Source organism: Gopherus flavomarginatus, chromosome 2 (genome assembly GCF_025201925.1).
Source record: "Gopherus flavomarginatus isolate rGopFla2 chromosome 2, rGopFla2.mat.asm, whole genome shotgun sequence".
NCBI lineage: Eukaryota > Metazoa > Chordata > Testudines > Testudinidae > Gopherus > Gopherus flavomarginatus.
In genome coordinates, this window is record NC_066618.1 from 63,285,852 (window position 1) to 63,302,905 (window position 17,054).

Consider the following 17,054-nt stretch of genomic DNA (forward strand, 5'->3'; position numbering starts at 1 on the left):
ATTGATTTTACTAGTAAAGTGGTTATTTGTCTAAACTTGAAACTCTGCAGACTTAAACTAGAATCTGAAAACTAAGTCTGTCTCTTTGTGATTCCTGGATCACCAGTAATGTAGATCCAATACGTGAGAGTTAATTTTTGGCCATGTAAGCAGATATGACTGTGAATGTACACAAGTGGTAGATCTGTTTAGCAAGAATGCTACTGTTACATTGTCATTTTTCTTGGCATAATGACACTTTTAATTGATGCTGCTGGTGAAAAAGATTTAATAAGATTACCATCTCAGTTACAGCTTTAACAAAAAAAAAATTTGTATTAATTTCAGCTCCATTCAAAAAAATAAGAGAAACCATGCTTCTCCAGTGGAAAGTATGAGACTGTTAGGAAAGAAGTCATCACTAATTCCTGAATATACGGAGGAATCACATTCAATATAAGGAGGATAAAAGTATTTAAATCAGGGTTTTAGAAGTGTGTTGAACTCACATTTCTCACATCCTTTGAAACTGGTGCAAAATCTTACCAGATTTGTATTGGTGGAGGCTTCCAGCCACTGTCACAAGTCAGAGCTCCATTGTGCTAGATTCTGTACAGACATTTTAAATGACTGCCCCTTCCCCAAATTCCTTACAGTTTCAAAAACAAGATATACCCAGTGGAGGAGACCAAAAAGAAAAGGGGAGGGGAGGGTTGGTGAAGGTGGGAGAAGTAGAGTAGCAAAAATAACAGTTACTGAAACATTCAATAATAGTGCATGTTTTCAGAATTCAGTGTCCTCATTAAAGGTAACAAGGCTTTGCTTTTAATCTACACATAAACTGAAGCAGTTTTCATAAAAGTTCTGAAATATTTTATGAGTGTCTGTGCAGATTCAAATCAAGACCACAATGTGCAGAGCTCAGTACAGGACTAGGACCCAACTCAGTAAATTATTATGTTCCTTAATTTCTACTATTAGGTTTAACTCAAGATGTTTTGTAATTTTTCAGGATTTGTCATAATGGATGAAAACACAGGATACAATGAAGGTACTGAAGGAAAATAGATTGTTTCCTTTGTTAAAACTGACATTCAGAATTGATTAAAAAATTTTTTTTTCCCCTCTAGTTGAAGATGTGGTTGGTTGTCATGTTGAAGATGCTGTGACATTTTGGGCACAGGTGATGTAAATAAACCTTCTTGAATAAGATATTCTAATAAGGTGTTTGTTTAATCCAGTTTCATACAAAAATGGTAGGGATGTACTTACACAAAATTTAAAATGCCTAATGGGTATATGAATGGGACTTGGGGTGAAAAAGAAACTACCTTAGGTTTCAAAGTTGAATATCTAACAACGTGGTTAAAATATTCCATCCAACTGTTCAGTTGCTTAATACTGACATAAACAGGAGTCACATGTTGCCTTCTGAATTGGATTAGAAAACTATTGACCATCAGCCAACTCAAATTTTGCATGGACTTACTCTATACAGTGTACAGTAGGCCCTACCTAAAAGCTTGAATGTTAGAACTATCAATTGTTGGATCAGGAATAGTATGGAAAGTTGCCCTTGGGGCCTTTAAACTTTTAACATGACTAACTTCAACATTTATAACAAAATGAAAATAATGGAAAAATCTATTGTGGTTCTCAAGTTTAAATGGGAAACAGCACACCAGGTTGGAGGTTTCTGTAACTTTTTGTGGCTTTTAATGAGAACTTGGTGTGTGTTGCTCATCCCCGGGTATATATATAACTTTAAACAATGGACATGCTATCTTTTGGGGGGTATAGGCAATGCCTGTGGTTTGTCAGGTGTGTGGTGTTACAAGTAACACTTAAGATAACTGAAAAATTAGGGAAAAAATTCAGATTGTCTTGTTTTTACTTTGTGCATTTGACAGGACTTTGTTCATAGTTAGTTTCACTTTCCTTTTATATAGCCAATATCGCTAGTTCTTCATGTGGGCACACAGTGGTAGGAAAAGCAACACTTAAAATAGAGTAAATTATTGTAAAATCCCAAATTGATAGGGGGATTCAGTGGCAGATACAGTACCTGAAAAGGCTTTTAACTTTTTTTTTTAATTCACTAGATATCATGTTGATGGTGTCCTTTTTAATTACAGTGTTCTTAATTAGTTGGAAGTGTTTTCAAGTATTGACTTAATTGTATATGTAGTCATAGATTCATTATGATACATGAGTTTAAATAAACTACTAAGAAATTTATGCATTAACTGTTTTCTTATAAGGAGATCATTAGAGCTATCACTAGTAATAATTTTCTTCTTTAGAATTTGCATTTATGCATTCTGCAACTTAATCCTAGAATTTTTCCAGTATTCTGTACCCTTCTGTTCTTTTAGTGGACAAGCGAGTCATTTTTATTACACTAATTTTTTTCTCTCTCTCTCCACACTGTATTTTCTACACTTTGAACTTAAAATAAAATATAATAGTTATTTCATTTTCTGTAGCTGATATAGGTTTTTACAACTTGGTAAACCAAAATATAATTAAAAGGTCTTGTTCACATCAGTCAAACCAAACAATTATTCTTACAAGTAAGAAAACAAGAGATTAAAAAATTGTTGCCTTTTCCCATAATGTTGGAAGAGGAGCGCTACATACATATTCCCAAAAATATATGAATGCTCACATTATGAGTTTTTAAATCACATTTTTGCAAGATCTCTTATGACTGTAGTTTTCACAAAATCTCTAAAAAAAAGTTGAGCTGTTAAAGTAAATATTTTTTTCAGACCAATTTTCTGCTAGAATCACATCTCACCATAGTATGTTCCCTAACCCCTGAAAGTCGCTTTCCAGTGTTGGAAAGAAATTTCAACAAGGTTGTAGATACAGTTCAAAATTTAGAAGGTGAAAGTTGTCAGGGCAGTGCAGTGATGTCAGGATTAGTAGATGTTTTGACTTATTTATTGGCTTTTGCAACAGACATTTAAAGGCTTTCAAATGATAGCTAACACTTTTTGCTCTCTCCTCCCACTTCTTAGAACATGAGTAGAAATAATGACATCTTGAAATTAAGTCATGCACTGGCTGAAGTTTGTCCTCAGGCCAACTCAGTTTTTGGCAATCCTGATTTTACTAAGGTAAAGGTGTGTGAGTGGAGAGTGTGATGATTTTTTTTTTTTTTTACACAACTGATTTCTTAGATGTTTTCTTGATTCCTTTATTGTAATATGACTTTTATTCTCTCAACTAAAAAATAAACCCCAGATATTTCAGGGGGAAAAAATGCAAAATAGAGTAATAGTGAAAATTTTCTAGGGTGTGTGTTTGTGTATTCATGCACAAACTTATATGTTACTTAAGTTTACCTGTAACTTGCTTCATAGTAGACTACCTCATCTCCTGAACTGCATATGTGTGCAGGTAAATTAGATTATTCTTATAATCACCTTTTTGATTTCATTAAAAAAATAAAATCCAGAAATCTCTACTATATTGTGGTTGGCATTTACCTTCTTTATAGTTTGTTTGTTTGTTTATTTATTATTGTCAGTAAAACTGTGTAGCATGGCACAGATAGCAAAAGCTCCATGAATCCAATACATAACATGTTTTGCAGCATAAAACATTTCTTCAAAATATAGTATTGTATAACTAGATGTACTGAGGATTATATATTTTGAAGCCTCCAGCATATACTAGCGTAGGAGACAGTATACTGGGTTAGGTGGACTGCCCCTCTGTTTCAAACTTTGAAAAATAAGTGTTGTAATGGACTGTGGTATATAATTTTGAGGTGCACTTATGCTTACAGAATGCCACTTTCTCTTCTGATCTACAGATCTACGGTGGATGTTTTTCTGAAGATAAATGCTGGTATAGATGCAAAGTACAGCAAGTGATCAGTGATGAAAAGGTAGGAAACATTTTATGATGTGATTGTTCTTTATTGCTGAATCACTTTTAAAAGCAAATATATGGAAACAAAAACTAATATACTTCTGAGGCTTATCGTTGCCTAAAACAATCTAAATCTGTGGTTACTTGCTTGGGACATACGTTAAAGCAAGGGCAGGCCAACTACGGCCCGTGGGCCGCATCCGGGTAGCGGGATCAGGGGCTTGCCTCATTCTGCCCAGCTCCCGGAAGCAGCAGCATGTCCCCCCTCCAGCTCCTACGTGTAGGGGCAGCCAGGGGGCTCCCTACGCTTCCGTCACCCCAAGTGCCGGCTCTGTATCTCCCATTGGCCATGGTTCCCAGTCAATGGGAGCAGCAGTGGCGGTGCATGCAGACAGGGCAGCACGCTGAGCTGCCTGGCTGTGCTTCCGTGTAGGAGCTGGAGAGGGGACATGCCACTGCTTCCAGGAGCTGCTTGAGGTAAGCACTACTTGGAGCCTGCACCCCTGATCACCTCCTGTACCCCAGCCCTCTGCCCAGCACTGAACCCTCTCCTGCCCTTTGAACCCCTCCGTCCTAGCCCAGAGCACCCTCCTGCCCCGCAAACCTCTCAACCCCAGCCCCACCTAGGGTGACCAGATGTCCTGATTTTATAGGGACAGTCCCAATTTTTGGGTCTTTTTCTCCTATTATTCTCCACCGCCTTTGCTGATTTTTCACACTTGCTGTCTGGTCACCCTAGCCCCACCCCGAAGCCCCCACCCCCATGCCCCAGACCTGATCCCCTTCTAGCCCTCTGAACCCCGCAATCCCAGCCTGGAGCACCCTTCTGCACCCCAAACCCCTCATACCCAGCCCCACCCCAGAGCCCTCAAGCCGCTGCACCCCTGCACCCAAACCCACTCCCCCAGCCCGGAGCCCCCTCCCACACCCTGAATTCCTCATTTTTGGCCCTACTCCAGAGCCTGCACCCTAAGCCAATGTTCTCACCCCTGCTGCACTCCAACCACCTATTTCATGAGCATTCATGGCCTGCCATACAATTTCCATACCCTGATGTTACCCTCAGGCGAAAAAGTTTGCCCACCTGTGCGTTACCAAAGTGATAAATTCTTTTGGAAGCTTTAAGTTGATGGGAAGATTGGTACAGTGTGTGTATACCTTTTTGAAGTGACACAGACAGACAGACACACCCCCCTAGAGTAACAGGTGCCAGTGTTATCAAGCAGTACCATTTCACTTCAGAACTTCTGAGAAGAGAAAATGGGAGTTGGGATCTGGCTGATAAGATTCATTGAAATAATATTAGAGTTGATACTTATGGCTTTCAGGTGACTTTTTTTTTTTCTTTAAAGCTCTTAAGCTAGGGTTGTTTGGTAATTGTGATATCCAAACACAAGAGGTTTACAGGAATGCTTCACTTAAAGTCGTCCTGGTTAATGTTGTTTCATTGTTACGTTGCTGATCAAGTAGTGAAATGCTCCCTTCTAACATCGTTTTGGCAGCTGCCTGTTTTGTCCACTGCTTGCAGGAGGAGCAGCCCGTTGCAGCTAGCTGGTGGGTAGTTGGAACCAGGGTGGACCAGCAGCCCCCTTATCAGCTCCCCACTCCCCTAGGTTCCCTGTGCAGCAGCTGTCCCTCCCCCCCACTGCCATGTGCTGCTCCTGCCCTCTGCCTTGGAGCTGCTCCTAGAGACTCCTGCTTGCTGTATGGGAGGATGGGGCAAGAGGGGGGCTAATGTCAGGGTGTCTCCTCCTCCCCCTGCTCCTGCACCCCCTTACCCCATCTTCCATAGAGCAGGGGGGGACAGAGGACAGAGGGAGAGAGCTTCTAGGCAGTAGCTGCAGTCTCAGGTCTCAGCAAGCTGATTTAATTAACAAGGCAGTGTACTTAAGCCTGGGGTCGGCTACTTAAAGGGGAAATGCACATTTTTTTCTCTCTCACGCAGGGTGTGTGTCTCTGTCTGCCCTCCCTCCTTTCCTGTTGCCTTGTAGTGTTGTGAGAGTTAACCCTTGAGGGCTCAGTCAATTGCTGGTTCATTTAGCAGTAAGGCATTCCCTGGGAAATATCCCACCCTCTGACTCCTCCACCTCAACCAAGCTTCACAGTCGTCCTCACTGTGTACCGATATTAAATTGTTTGTTTAAAACTTATACTCTGTGTGTATATGTGTGTGTGTATGTATATAGTTTTTTGTCTCATTTGCCTACCCCCCTCATTTACATTAATTCTTATGGGGAAATTGGATTCGCTTAACATCGTTTTGCTTAAAGTCGCATTTTTCAGGAACATAACTACAATGTTAAGTGAGGAGTTCCTGTATTACCCTCCCCTGAAATGGTGATATCCACACTGGCTCATGCCATAATGATTTGTGAGCTTCCTTTAATTTCATCTCTGCCCTTGAAGACAGTCTGATTTCAAAACTTTTCCCATGTCATTTCATAGCCAGATTTAAAACTGGAAAAATTATCAGTGAAAAGCTGTTTTGTTCTTAAAACTCAAGTTTAAATTCAGAGTGAGGTGCTAAATTTGGGATTTTTCCCCAACTCAGTGTTTTTCAAAGTTTGGGTTGTGACCCAGTATTGGATCACAGCATGTAAGGCACTGGGTCGCTCTAGTCAGCACTGCCGACTGTGACGTTAAAAAGTCCCGTTGGCGGTGCTGCCCAGCTAAGGCAGGCTAGTGCCTACCCGTTCTGACACCGTGCTGCACCCCAGAAGTGGCCAGCAGCGGGTCCGGCTTCTAGGCAGGGAGGCCACGGTGCTCCGTGTGCTGCCCCCGCCCTGAGCTGCTTGCGTGCCTCTGCCTAGGAGCTGGACCTGCTGCTTTCCACTTCTGGAGCATAGTGCTGTCCACGGTGCCAGGACAGGTGGGAAGCCTGCCTCTGCACCCTGCTGCGCTGCTGACTGGGAGCCGCTGGAGGTAACCCTGTGCCCCAGCCCCAATCCCCTGCCCCAGCCCTGAGCCCCCTCCCAAACCCAGAATCCCTCCTGCACCCACAACTCTCATCCCCAGCCCCACCCCAGAGCCTGAGCCCTCCCCAAAACTTGGATCCCCTCCTGCATCCCAGACCTCTCATCCCCTGCCCCACCCCAGAGCCTGCACCCCCAGCCCAGAGCCATCCTCCCAAACCCAGAGCCCCTCCTGCATCCCAGACCCCTCATCCCCTGCCCCACCCCAGAGTGCCCTCCCACATCCTGAACCCCTCATTCTTGGCTGCAGCCCGCACCCCAACCACCTGCCCCAGCCCTTAGCCTCTCCCAAACCCCTCATCCCCAGCTCCATTGAGTCATGGGCATCAACAATTTTCTTCAACTGGGTCCCCAGAAAAAAGGTTGAAAACCACTGCCCTAACTTACCCCTTTATTAAAAGAGAACTCCAAATGTAATATGAATATATATACAAATACATGTACATACTTCCCAAAAACTCAAGCTGCTAGCAAGCCAACACTTTAACTATTAGAGGAAAAGTAAGACTGAATGTGGTTTTTCATTTAAAAAACATTGGTACACAAACTGTTGAATTAACATAAGCAAATTGTAAAAACACCATAGAACTTGCTTAACCTTTGAAATGTCCTGCTTTTCGGACCTACTTTTAATCATCAAATATATCTCCTTCTTGGAAATACCACAAAAACTGTAGCGTGCACTGTGAGACTTGAATGGGCTGAAGTGGACTAATGAAACAATGAACGGATATTTCTAAAGATTGTTCTGAATTTTTAAAGAACTCATAGACTCATAAAATATCAGGGTTGGAAGGGACCTCTATACTTAGTAAATATTTAGCTGTTTATGCAAGGTATTAGGACAAAACTGCTGAAGATTTCCTTTGAGAAGCCTGTTGTAATTTCACACTTGCTGTTTTTTATATATCTATCTGATACCATTTTTTCTTCAGATATCGAAACTGTAAGATACTTATTAGTTATCTGTCAAGGTCTTTTGGCACCCGTCAATTGGGAGCTTGTTGCACTGAAATTGATAGTTTTGTACTTGAGAAGAGGTGGCAATTGCTTCCACTAAATGACATCATTGTTCCCAGCTTATGGTAAGGGGTGCTATGAACAATGATTATTCTATACAGAATAGATTTACACTGGAAGAGATGAGGATAATAAATGTTCAGGATGTTTAAATAGAAAATGGAAAAGCTTTGGACCTTGAAAACGCATTATGCTGACCATAAAAATGGCACAGTAACTTAGGACAACAAATTTTATATTTGTAAATTAAGATTTTATTTTTAACTTTCAGTTTTGGTGGTGTAGTTTGAGCTGTGACTTCTCCTACCTAGTAGGTTTGCTTTTATAAGGGCATAGCTATCTTTTCTTTATATTGCCCTTGATCAGATGTAGAACTTCCTTTAGGACTCGCACACTAGGATCACAAGTGATATATAGTCCTCTAAGTACTGTATATTTTAATACATACTACTGTAGTAGACTTGTAGCAGCTATGCTTATTTATATTTTATTATTGCCACAGTGTCAGGTATTATACATTGATTATGGAAATTCTGAGATGCTAAATCGATCAGAAATAGTTGAGATTCCAAAGAACTTGCAATTTCCCAGCATTGCTAAAAAGTATAGACTCTGGGGACTACAGATTCCTCCTGATCAAGATTTAAATCAATTTGACCAGGTAAGTTATAGACTTATAAGTGCGTGGATGATGAACTGTGTAACAAATAAAGCCATACTGTCTACAAAATTTTCATCCTTAAGAATCCATAGAAGCTGAATGGTGAGAGTGTCTTTACCCTTCAAGCTGAGACTCATGAGGGATAGTCTCTGTAAGATAGTCAAATCTCTCACCGTTAATGAACTTTAAAAGCCAAAATGGCCATCTTAAAAAATGAGTGAAGATGCTATCTAGATAGCTTGTAGGAGATAGAGGATGGTCTTGGGAGCTCTAGGTTCTGTTCCTGGCTCTGTCACAGACTCTCTGACCTTGACCAAGTGACATGGTGTTCTGTCCATTTCAGTGTCCGTCTTTAACAGGAAATAATACTTCCCTAAATCAACAGAGAAATATTCCCTGTTGGAATGGATCACAAATCCATTGATGGTTGTGAGTTGCTCAGGGATGATGATGAGGGCCACAGAAAATAAATAAATTAAATTCAGTGGAAAGAATGCTGAATTGATGGATGGAGCTAGAAAAATACCTGCCCTCTTGTCATCAGAGAGTGTGAATTTTCTTCCTCTTTGGCACTTCTGCATTCAACTGGTGGTTTAGAGGAGAATCGGGAGATCGTTGTTAATCTTATAGTTGGAGGTAGTAAAGCCTCTAGTAAAGGCTTCCTAACAAATTCCATTGTAACCCACTGTTTCCAGTTACTTATAACTGTGCCAAACTTTAACTGTTAGGGCTAAATTTTTCCATATTTGCTCTCTGCCTCAGGCTGAACGTCTTCTTTTTTGGGAGTGGGAGAGGAAAGGGGGAAGGACGTCAGCAAAAACAGCTTATTAAAAGAAATGGCTGAGTTAAGGGTAGTTTTTTCTCTGTTAAGTTGTTTTCAGCCACTTCTTTGATGGGCTGCGTCACATCCCATTCCTCTCAACCTTCAAACTCTGCCAGTGTTTGACACTAGCAATCAAACTAGTAACTGCAGTTCTGGCATTCCTAACTTTTGAACGCTTGATTTTTCAGTCTTGACATTTCAAGGTTGATATTCACAATGTAGATTTTTATATGTAATAATGTAATTACATTTGCATTCCATTTCAAGTGGTAGATATGTAGCTGATCACACATTTTGATATAATTTGCTCTGTAGTAGTGAGGACTTATTTAAATGGGAGATATTTAGTGCTGTAGTTGAACTTTAGCTATTTCATTTAAATGACTGTTACCAATGTGGATAAAATGTTGACAGCTAATATGGCAGGATAGAGGAATGGCACAACTCACATTATTATTTATAATACAGGCTTTTCCTGTATTACTGAAAGGTTAACCTTTCTATAATGGTGTTAAATATTTGGCCTGGGGTTTTCAAAATGGCCTAATGTCGTTTGGTGCCCAACTTCTATTGGAAGTCTTAACTCCTCTAGGCTCCACTGAAGTCTTTAACAGGTCTGTTTGCTGATGGAAAATTAGTTGAGTTAAGCAAAGAGAAACTGTTCACTGTGAGCAGTTGTATAACTTCTGTACATTTATTTTACAGGGGAGAAAGTTCTTATGCAGTTTAATTTTTGAAAAAGAAATAAAAATGCGACACAAAGCCACATACCAGGATGGTACCATTGTTGCCCAGGCCGAGTATGGAAAAGTGGATATTGGGGAAGAAGTGGCTAAGAAGGGGTTTGCTGAAAAATGCAAATCCCCTATAAATGCTAACAACTGTGATGAGAAAAAAATAGATGTCGCTCAGTACCAACCCTGGAATGCAAAAATTTCAGCTCCAGCATGGGAGAACAGACCCAAACCTTCAGTATCCAACCGACTGAAAGGGCGTTTTGGTGACCAGATAGGTACCAACATGAGGAATGAAAATCATACTGGGAACCATATGCCTTTTGTGAAGTAAGACAGGGTGGGGTCTGATAGTGAGTGTGTCACTGTTTTGATATAGACTCATTACTGAGTTTGTATGTAGGAGAGGAAGGTGGGAAAAGCAGAAAGACAATAAATTTCAGCCCTTGCTAAGTGGATGTTTTGTCTCCCAAAAGCTTCCTTTACTGAAGAAAATATTTTGGAATTTTTTGTGGCTGATATGTCCAATGGTTAGTTAAGGGATAACTTTTATTATATTAAAAAAAGTACAAGAGTACTTGTAGCATCTTAGAGGCTAACAAATTTACAGCCCACCACGAAAGCTTAAGCTCAAATAAATTTGTTAGTCTCTAAGGTGCCACAAGTACGCCTGTTCTTTTTGCGGATACAGACTAACACGGCTGCTATTCTGAAACCTTTTATTATATTATATTGCACAAGGCAATAAATAGCTGCAGAGACTAAGCCATTTATGTGCCTTGTCTTTGCTTAATCCCAAAAGCCATTTGTTGTGCATATACTACAAAACAAGAGATGTTACTTCCATCATACAATAAACTGTAATTGGTACAGAAGTATTATTAGTTTTAAAAATGCTACATTTGTCTCTTGGACTTTCTAGCAACATGATGAGTTATAAAGATAGCCTGTTCTAAATGATTGATGAATTGGAGTTTGCACTCAAAGGACTGGCTTTTTGAAACTGGGCTATGTTTATGTACACATGGTGTCTCTTTCTCCCACTGTATATTACTACCGTGAATTGCAAGGGAAATTTATGAATGACCTGTGGGCCTGGGTACAAAACTGGCCCTCCAAAAAGGAAACCTGGTATGAAAATCAGGCCAAAAGTCTTTACACAATTCCCATGAGAGGTCTGTACAGAATCAGGATGGGAGACAGAATTTTTTTGGCATCCAATAGAACCAAATATAGAAGGCATGGTAAATTTTTCTCTTCCATCTCCTAATTCACTCCTCTTTCGTGTCTTCATTTTCTTTCCTCCTTTACTTTTATGTATTAAAAAAGGGAGACTCCATCCTCTTTGAGAAAGTGCTTAGCGCACAGAGTAGGAAACTCCAGCCCCCTTCAAGTTGGTCATCCAAAATCACTGGACATTTTTTAAATCTTTGCCCGATGCTCTTAATTATTGTTTTTTTCTAGCTGAAACTTGTCTTTCTTATTAAAGATGGTTTCTGCTCTGAGTCATTTCATTTGAGCTTTTATTCTCTTTAGTGTTATTACTCTTGTCTTTACTATTTTATTCATCTTCGCACTTGTGTAGCAGAGAGAGAGAGAGAGAGAAAGAAAGGGTCATGCAGTGAGAGCACAGCTAATTCTCTAGATATTAACTTTCTGAAGAATGTTTGTTTTTTCCCTCCCCCCTGCTCTTGGAAGAGCTTGGGACCTGGCTTTTAAGAGATGTGGGAGAGTCTAGAAACAGTGATGAAAGTTGGGACAGTGGTTCCAAGGTAAGGGAGAAGATGATGTGGAAGGTTTAGTCGAGGATTGAAGTTGCAAGGCATTGGTCCCTGCAATAATTTTGCAAAAGAGACAACACAGATATGCATTATATAAGTACGCACTCAGACATGTTGTTTTCACCTTATGATAGAGCATTTTGGTTACTTGTGCTGGAGCTTACCTGATTCAGTCAGTTCATGTTAATTTATCTCTATTAAAAAAAAATTCACTATCTGAAAATGCAGAGTATAAAAGAATATATTTTTTCTGTTGGGGAGGGGAGTACTAAAGCTATGCTCAGATGAAATAAAGTTAAGTCTTACAACTGGAAGTAAGTATGTGTCTGTGCCACTTGTGCTTACAGTGACAAGAGGTGGTGATGGTAGTCACAAATCTTTAAAAAGACACTCATGGTATCTAGAATTTCCAGGGCTACAATTTGCTGAAGAAGGGGAATGTGGGTGATAAAAGATGCTGCTGAGCAACTGGAAACGTTAGGCAGCAGAATAAGTAAACATCTTCTAAAAATATGTATATATTTGAACTTCACTGGCTGTTCGTATTTTCCTGATCTCTTCTGTCTATTTAGGAATTTTATAGAGAGCCCATCACTGATGCATCTGAAAGCATGACTTCCCCCATGTTATATTTTTGCAAGATCCCATTCTGGATCACCAGGATGTTTGTTCACATTGATGTTTGTTGGGACCATAATTTGGAATGCAGCTCAATTAGATTGATAGTAAACGGCTTCATCCCTGACTTGCTTTGAAGTAGCCAGGACTGTTTCCTGAATTTTAGAGAAGCTCAGGGTCTGGTAAACAATTCATTCTTTCTTCCTTCCTGCTGCAGCAGCATTGTCCTCCATAATGTCCAGACTGGCCTAGGGAAATGTGCACCTCCTGGCAGCAAGGAGATCCTTGCTTTCTACTTGCACCCATTCCCATGACTGTTTTTAATAATTCTCTGCATATCACAACCTTTATTTAGTGAAGTTTTGTGTACGTATGCCGATGAAGGAAACCGAGGCGCAAAGAGGTTGTATACAAATCTGTTTGAAGACCAACGTGGGAAGGTCACACTTCTAAAGAAATGTGGCATAATTTAATCATGTATAATTGCTTATACAATAGATTTCTATTCTTGATCTGTATGACTAAGATGTTCTTGACAGTCATGATTAAAGAATTGTCGTACCATTATAAAATAAGCATCTTGATTCTGTTTAATATTCATTTATTTTTAATAGGGAAAAATTGATGGCTCATGACTTTAATATAGGGTCAAACATCAGTTTGGCAAAAATAAAACAGGATCAGAAACTGATTGAAGAGAATGAAAAGCTCAGAAACGAGAGAGAGATTCTCCAGAAAGAGAATCAGATTCTCCTCCACAATTATAAAGAACTAGAATCGACAATTGCACACCTGAACCATCAAGTGCAGGTACGTGAAAAAGTGAGGGAGATTCTCCTGGTGCCCTTTCGGTCTGAAACAGACAGGGAGGAGAACTCAGGACTTGGAGTGCAAGTGGGAGGGAGCAGGAATGTTCAGAACCAGCTTTGCTGCCCAGTAGCACTGCCATGTCCTGTGGTGAATTGCCCTCTTTAGGAGGGCAGCTGTTCTTGCCTCATCTATTCATGACTGATCAGTATGCAAAAGTTATCACCAGTGCTTCTGTCCTCTGAAGATACCATCAAATTGTTGTAATTCCAGGTAAGTTGGAGTAACCTTGGGTATATCTGCACTGCAGTTAAGAACCCATGATGCCAGCTGACCCTGGCTTGGGATAAGGGGTTTAATTGTGGTGTAGATGTTTGGCCCACGCCCAGTGTCTACACCAAAATTAAACAGCCTCTGAGCCTGAGCCCTGGAAGCCTGAGTCAGCTAGCGTGGGCCAGCTGGGAGTGTCTAACTGCAGTGTACACATACCCCTTAACAAACAAGGTGGCAGCCAGTAGCACATAAGTGAAGTTATTTGAACGCCTAAAGTACAGACGAGCTCTTTTAAAGGAGATAGAATCTCTGCCTTCTGAGAGTTTTATTGGTTTTCTTCTCACTTCCTAAGCTGAAAGGTTGAGTGTCTTTTTCTTGTATTAATCATGCATAACATGAAAAGATTGTGACATAGCACTTAAAAGACAGGTCTTCCCCCCGCTTCCTTTCCCGTGGGTGCATGCTTGGTGGAGCAATTTAGATAATTGATTTTAAAAAATCCTCTTGATTTATATCAGTTTGAGGCTTTCTAAAACTAATTGGAAAATGATTATTATTGCAACTTTAGATTAAAATTTAATATGAACTCAACTATATATGCTGTTTGTTCTAAATGGCACTCCTGGTAGGGTATCTTTGAGTTGGTATAAGCAACAAATAAATAAATAAATACTGAATCTAAAGGACCTGATCCTGCTAATAGTTAAGCAGGTATGTAATTTACTCACAAATGTTCCTGTTGACTTTAGGTTTAATGAGCATAAGAATTTGCAGCGTCCAGGGCTAAATTGCTTTTATTAAAAACTGTACTCTTACAGACAGCCTGTGACCCTTCAAAACAAAATTTCTGTGTTAACCATGGAAAGTTGTTTTAAACTCTTTAAATACGCATGCACCAAAGTTTTCAAAAATAGGCTAAAGTTAGGTGCCAAAACATGGATTTAGGAGCCTGTGTGGGATTTTTAAAAGCACCTAAGTGATTTATGAGCACAAGTCCAGTTGACTGCAAACCCTGATCGAGGAGTGTAGCCTGGTATGAGTTTTTATTTTTATTGATTTGTGAAAGTATATTGGAAGAGTGGTGTTGATTGCAGATATAGCATAGGGTATTTGCTTATCAATTGGTGTTTGCATTTGTGGTGTTCTGACAGTAAAGATGCTAATTAGGTCCTGGACTTGTTTTTTTCAGCATCGATGAGCATTTTAAGTGTAAAATTTCTTAGTGGGAGGAAAATCTCAGTAAAATCTGAAACTCTGCTAACAGTTACGAAATGAAAGAAGTACAAAGCATCCCCCCTCAACAATTTAAGACTAAAAGGGGAAGGAAGTAAAGAACTACCAATATATAAATACAAAAATATAATTTTTTTAAAATCATGATTTTCATCCGCCAGGTTGCATGACCATATATAGCCATTTTGTCTGTGCTGGGCACAGGCTTGTCTGTATTTAATTTCTAGTTTAAAAATCTCAATAATGCCGTGCTTTAGTAATCTAGGCTAACAATTTAACCATTGTTTGTGTCCTTTGTCACCACCTCTCTTCCGCCCACCAAAAAAAAATCAATAATGCAGGAAGAAAAGGAAACATCTGAGGAAACTCTTAAACATTTGGGGAAAACTCTGCAAACGTATGTAGGAACTAAAATGAGAAGTTTGGCTGCCCAGATTGAGGTTCTGAAAAACGTTAGGTATGTACATGTTTTTTAACTGTACCAAATTACCACTGATGTATTTGTTTCTTTTAAAAGGAGTGCATGCTATTTGTTCTCTCACTCAGTTTTAATTTTTGTAGTCATTATTTTATTCTGCTAGTTTCCTTTTAACAAAACTAACATGAAAAGGCATAGAGAAGTCTTTTTGACTTGCTACTACAATCCTTGACTGAAATCTGCAGCTTTCTTGTCCAGCTGTCAAGGTGGTAGACTAGTTCCTGCCTTCCAGTGTTGGTTGGATAGATCTGAAGAGTTTAGTTTGGATCTTTGTATTTCTTTCTAACCATTGTAGCAAACAGCTTGAAATTCCTATTTAGTATCTTGAGGCAGGTATCAAGTATCAGAGGGGTAGCCGTGTTAGTCTGGATCTGTAAAAGCAGCAAAGAGTCCTGTGGCACCTTATAGACTAACAGAGGTATTGGAGCATGAGCTTTTGTGGAATGCATCCTACGAAATGGGTATTCACCCACAAAAGCTCATGCTCCAATACATCTGTTAGTCTGTAAGGTGCCACAGGACTCTTCGTTGCTTTGAGGCAGGTAGTTTCATATAAAAGTTGTTCAAAAGTATGGGCACAGTGAAGTACTTTCTCTGCTGATCATTGGCTAGCTATTCAGATTACACACGCCCTATCTGGGGTGGGCTTTTAGAGCACATGGTGCTATTGTTATTCAAGCTAGCTAGATCAGAACTAGCTCAGGTATGGCTGTGTGTGCTGTGATCACACCTTTGATTGCTGTGTAGACACAAGTCTTTCCTGTGGTCCCCTCTTTGTGTTGCCTTTTTGTTGTGTTGTGGGTTGCAAAGTGAAACACAATGAAGCAGTACAGGGCAGCTATGGAAAGGGGCTGTGTTGGGAGAAGTCTAAGAGAGAAGTGACCATCAATTCTAGTGAGAAGAAAGTTGCTCTAGAGTGTTTAAGAGAGAAAATGGATGAGCTTTTCAAAGAGAGAGGTGTCCTAAGGTAGAGAATAAAGAAATCTAAGAAAAATAAATAGACAAAATATAAAGGGAGGGAATGAGAAAGTTCAAAGCAAGCGAGACAACACAAGTGTAGCCTGTTATGCTATTGAATATTCGGATATACCTGTTACTTCCTGCAATGTTGTTACTTGCTGACAGATGTCATGCCATTTAATTATCTTCTTTTTTGAGATGGGATTGGGTAAGAATACCTGCAGGGACAGCAGAAATTTCACTTGACTCACTGTTATTGGATATGAAATTAAATCATGTGGCAGGTTTTTAAAAACAATTATGTGCACCACTATTGAGTAATATTGTTTCAAGCTATGAAGAAAAGTGGTTTCCAGCTAAATATTCTTGTTTAATTCTTTCTCTCCTCACCACTCAGGTGTTCACATATGAATGTTCATTTTGGAGATGACCTCTTCAGAGCTGTAAAGGAGGTTACTGAAAGATGTCTCATTGCTCCATCTTCCTTGGAAAAGTTGGAGAAGATTTGGGCAGAATATAACTTGGCTCAGGAGATGATTCAGTTGTGCAGAAATGTGGTGGGTTGGATGTTTTTTTCTCAGAGCTGTAATTTATAGCCTGTTGACAGAGTTCATTAGTCTTATAAAGTGAACTCTAGTATTGTGAATAGAGAATGGAAAAATCTACCTTGCCTTGGGTAACTGCAGTATTTTCCAGAAATGAAAGATTTGGATTGTTCACTTCATTTTAAAGAAGATTCAACTTTTGACACTTCTGATTTAAATTCGGCGATTGGGCATTCAGAGCCATCAGAAAATGGCATTTGAGGGTTATTGGTATGCTCCCTGCTCAGA

General features: G+C 39.8%; 1 protein-coding gene across 4 annotated transcripts in view; it reads left to right on the forward strand.

The window, feature by feature from the left end:
- STK31 (serine/threonine kinase 31) overlaps nucleotides 1-17,054 on the forward strand; it is a 106,255-nt gene that overhangs the window by 1,293 nt on the left and 87,908 nt on the right. For 3 of the 4 annotated variants that reach the window (XM_050938585.1, XM_050938584.1, XM_050938586.1), the window contains exons 2-10: nucleotides 992-1,030; nucleotides 1,110-1,162; nucleotides 3,003-3,101; nucleotides 3,803-3,877; nucleotides 8,356-8,514; nucleotides 10,043-10,401; nucleotides 13,085-13,280; nucleotides 15,125-15,240; nucleotides 16,619-16,778. In XM_050938585.1, the coding sequence (XP_050794542.1) occupies nucleotides 1,003-1,030; nucleotides 1,110-1,162; nucleotides 3,003-3,101; nucleotides 3,803-3,877; nucleotides 8,356-8,514; nucleotides 10,043-10,401; nucleotides 13,085-13,280; nucleotides 15,125-15,240; nucleotides 16,619-16,778 (1,245 nt within the window). In that variant the 5' untranslated portion in view covers nucleotides 992-1,002. The remainder of the gene's footprint in view (nucleotides 1-991; nucleotides 1,031-1,109; nucleotides 1,163-3,002; nucleotides 3,102-3,802; nucleotides 3,878-8,355; nucleotides 8,515-10,042; nucleotides 10,402-13,084; nucleotides 13,281-15,124; nucleotides 15,241-16,618; nucleotides 16,779-17,054) is intronic. The other variant, XM_050938587.1, reaches the window with a different exon arrangement.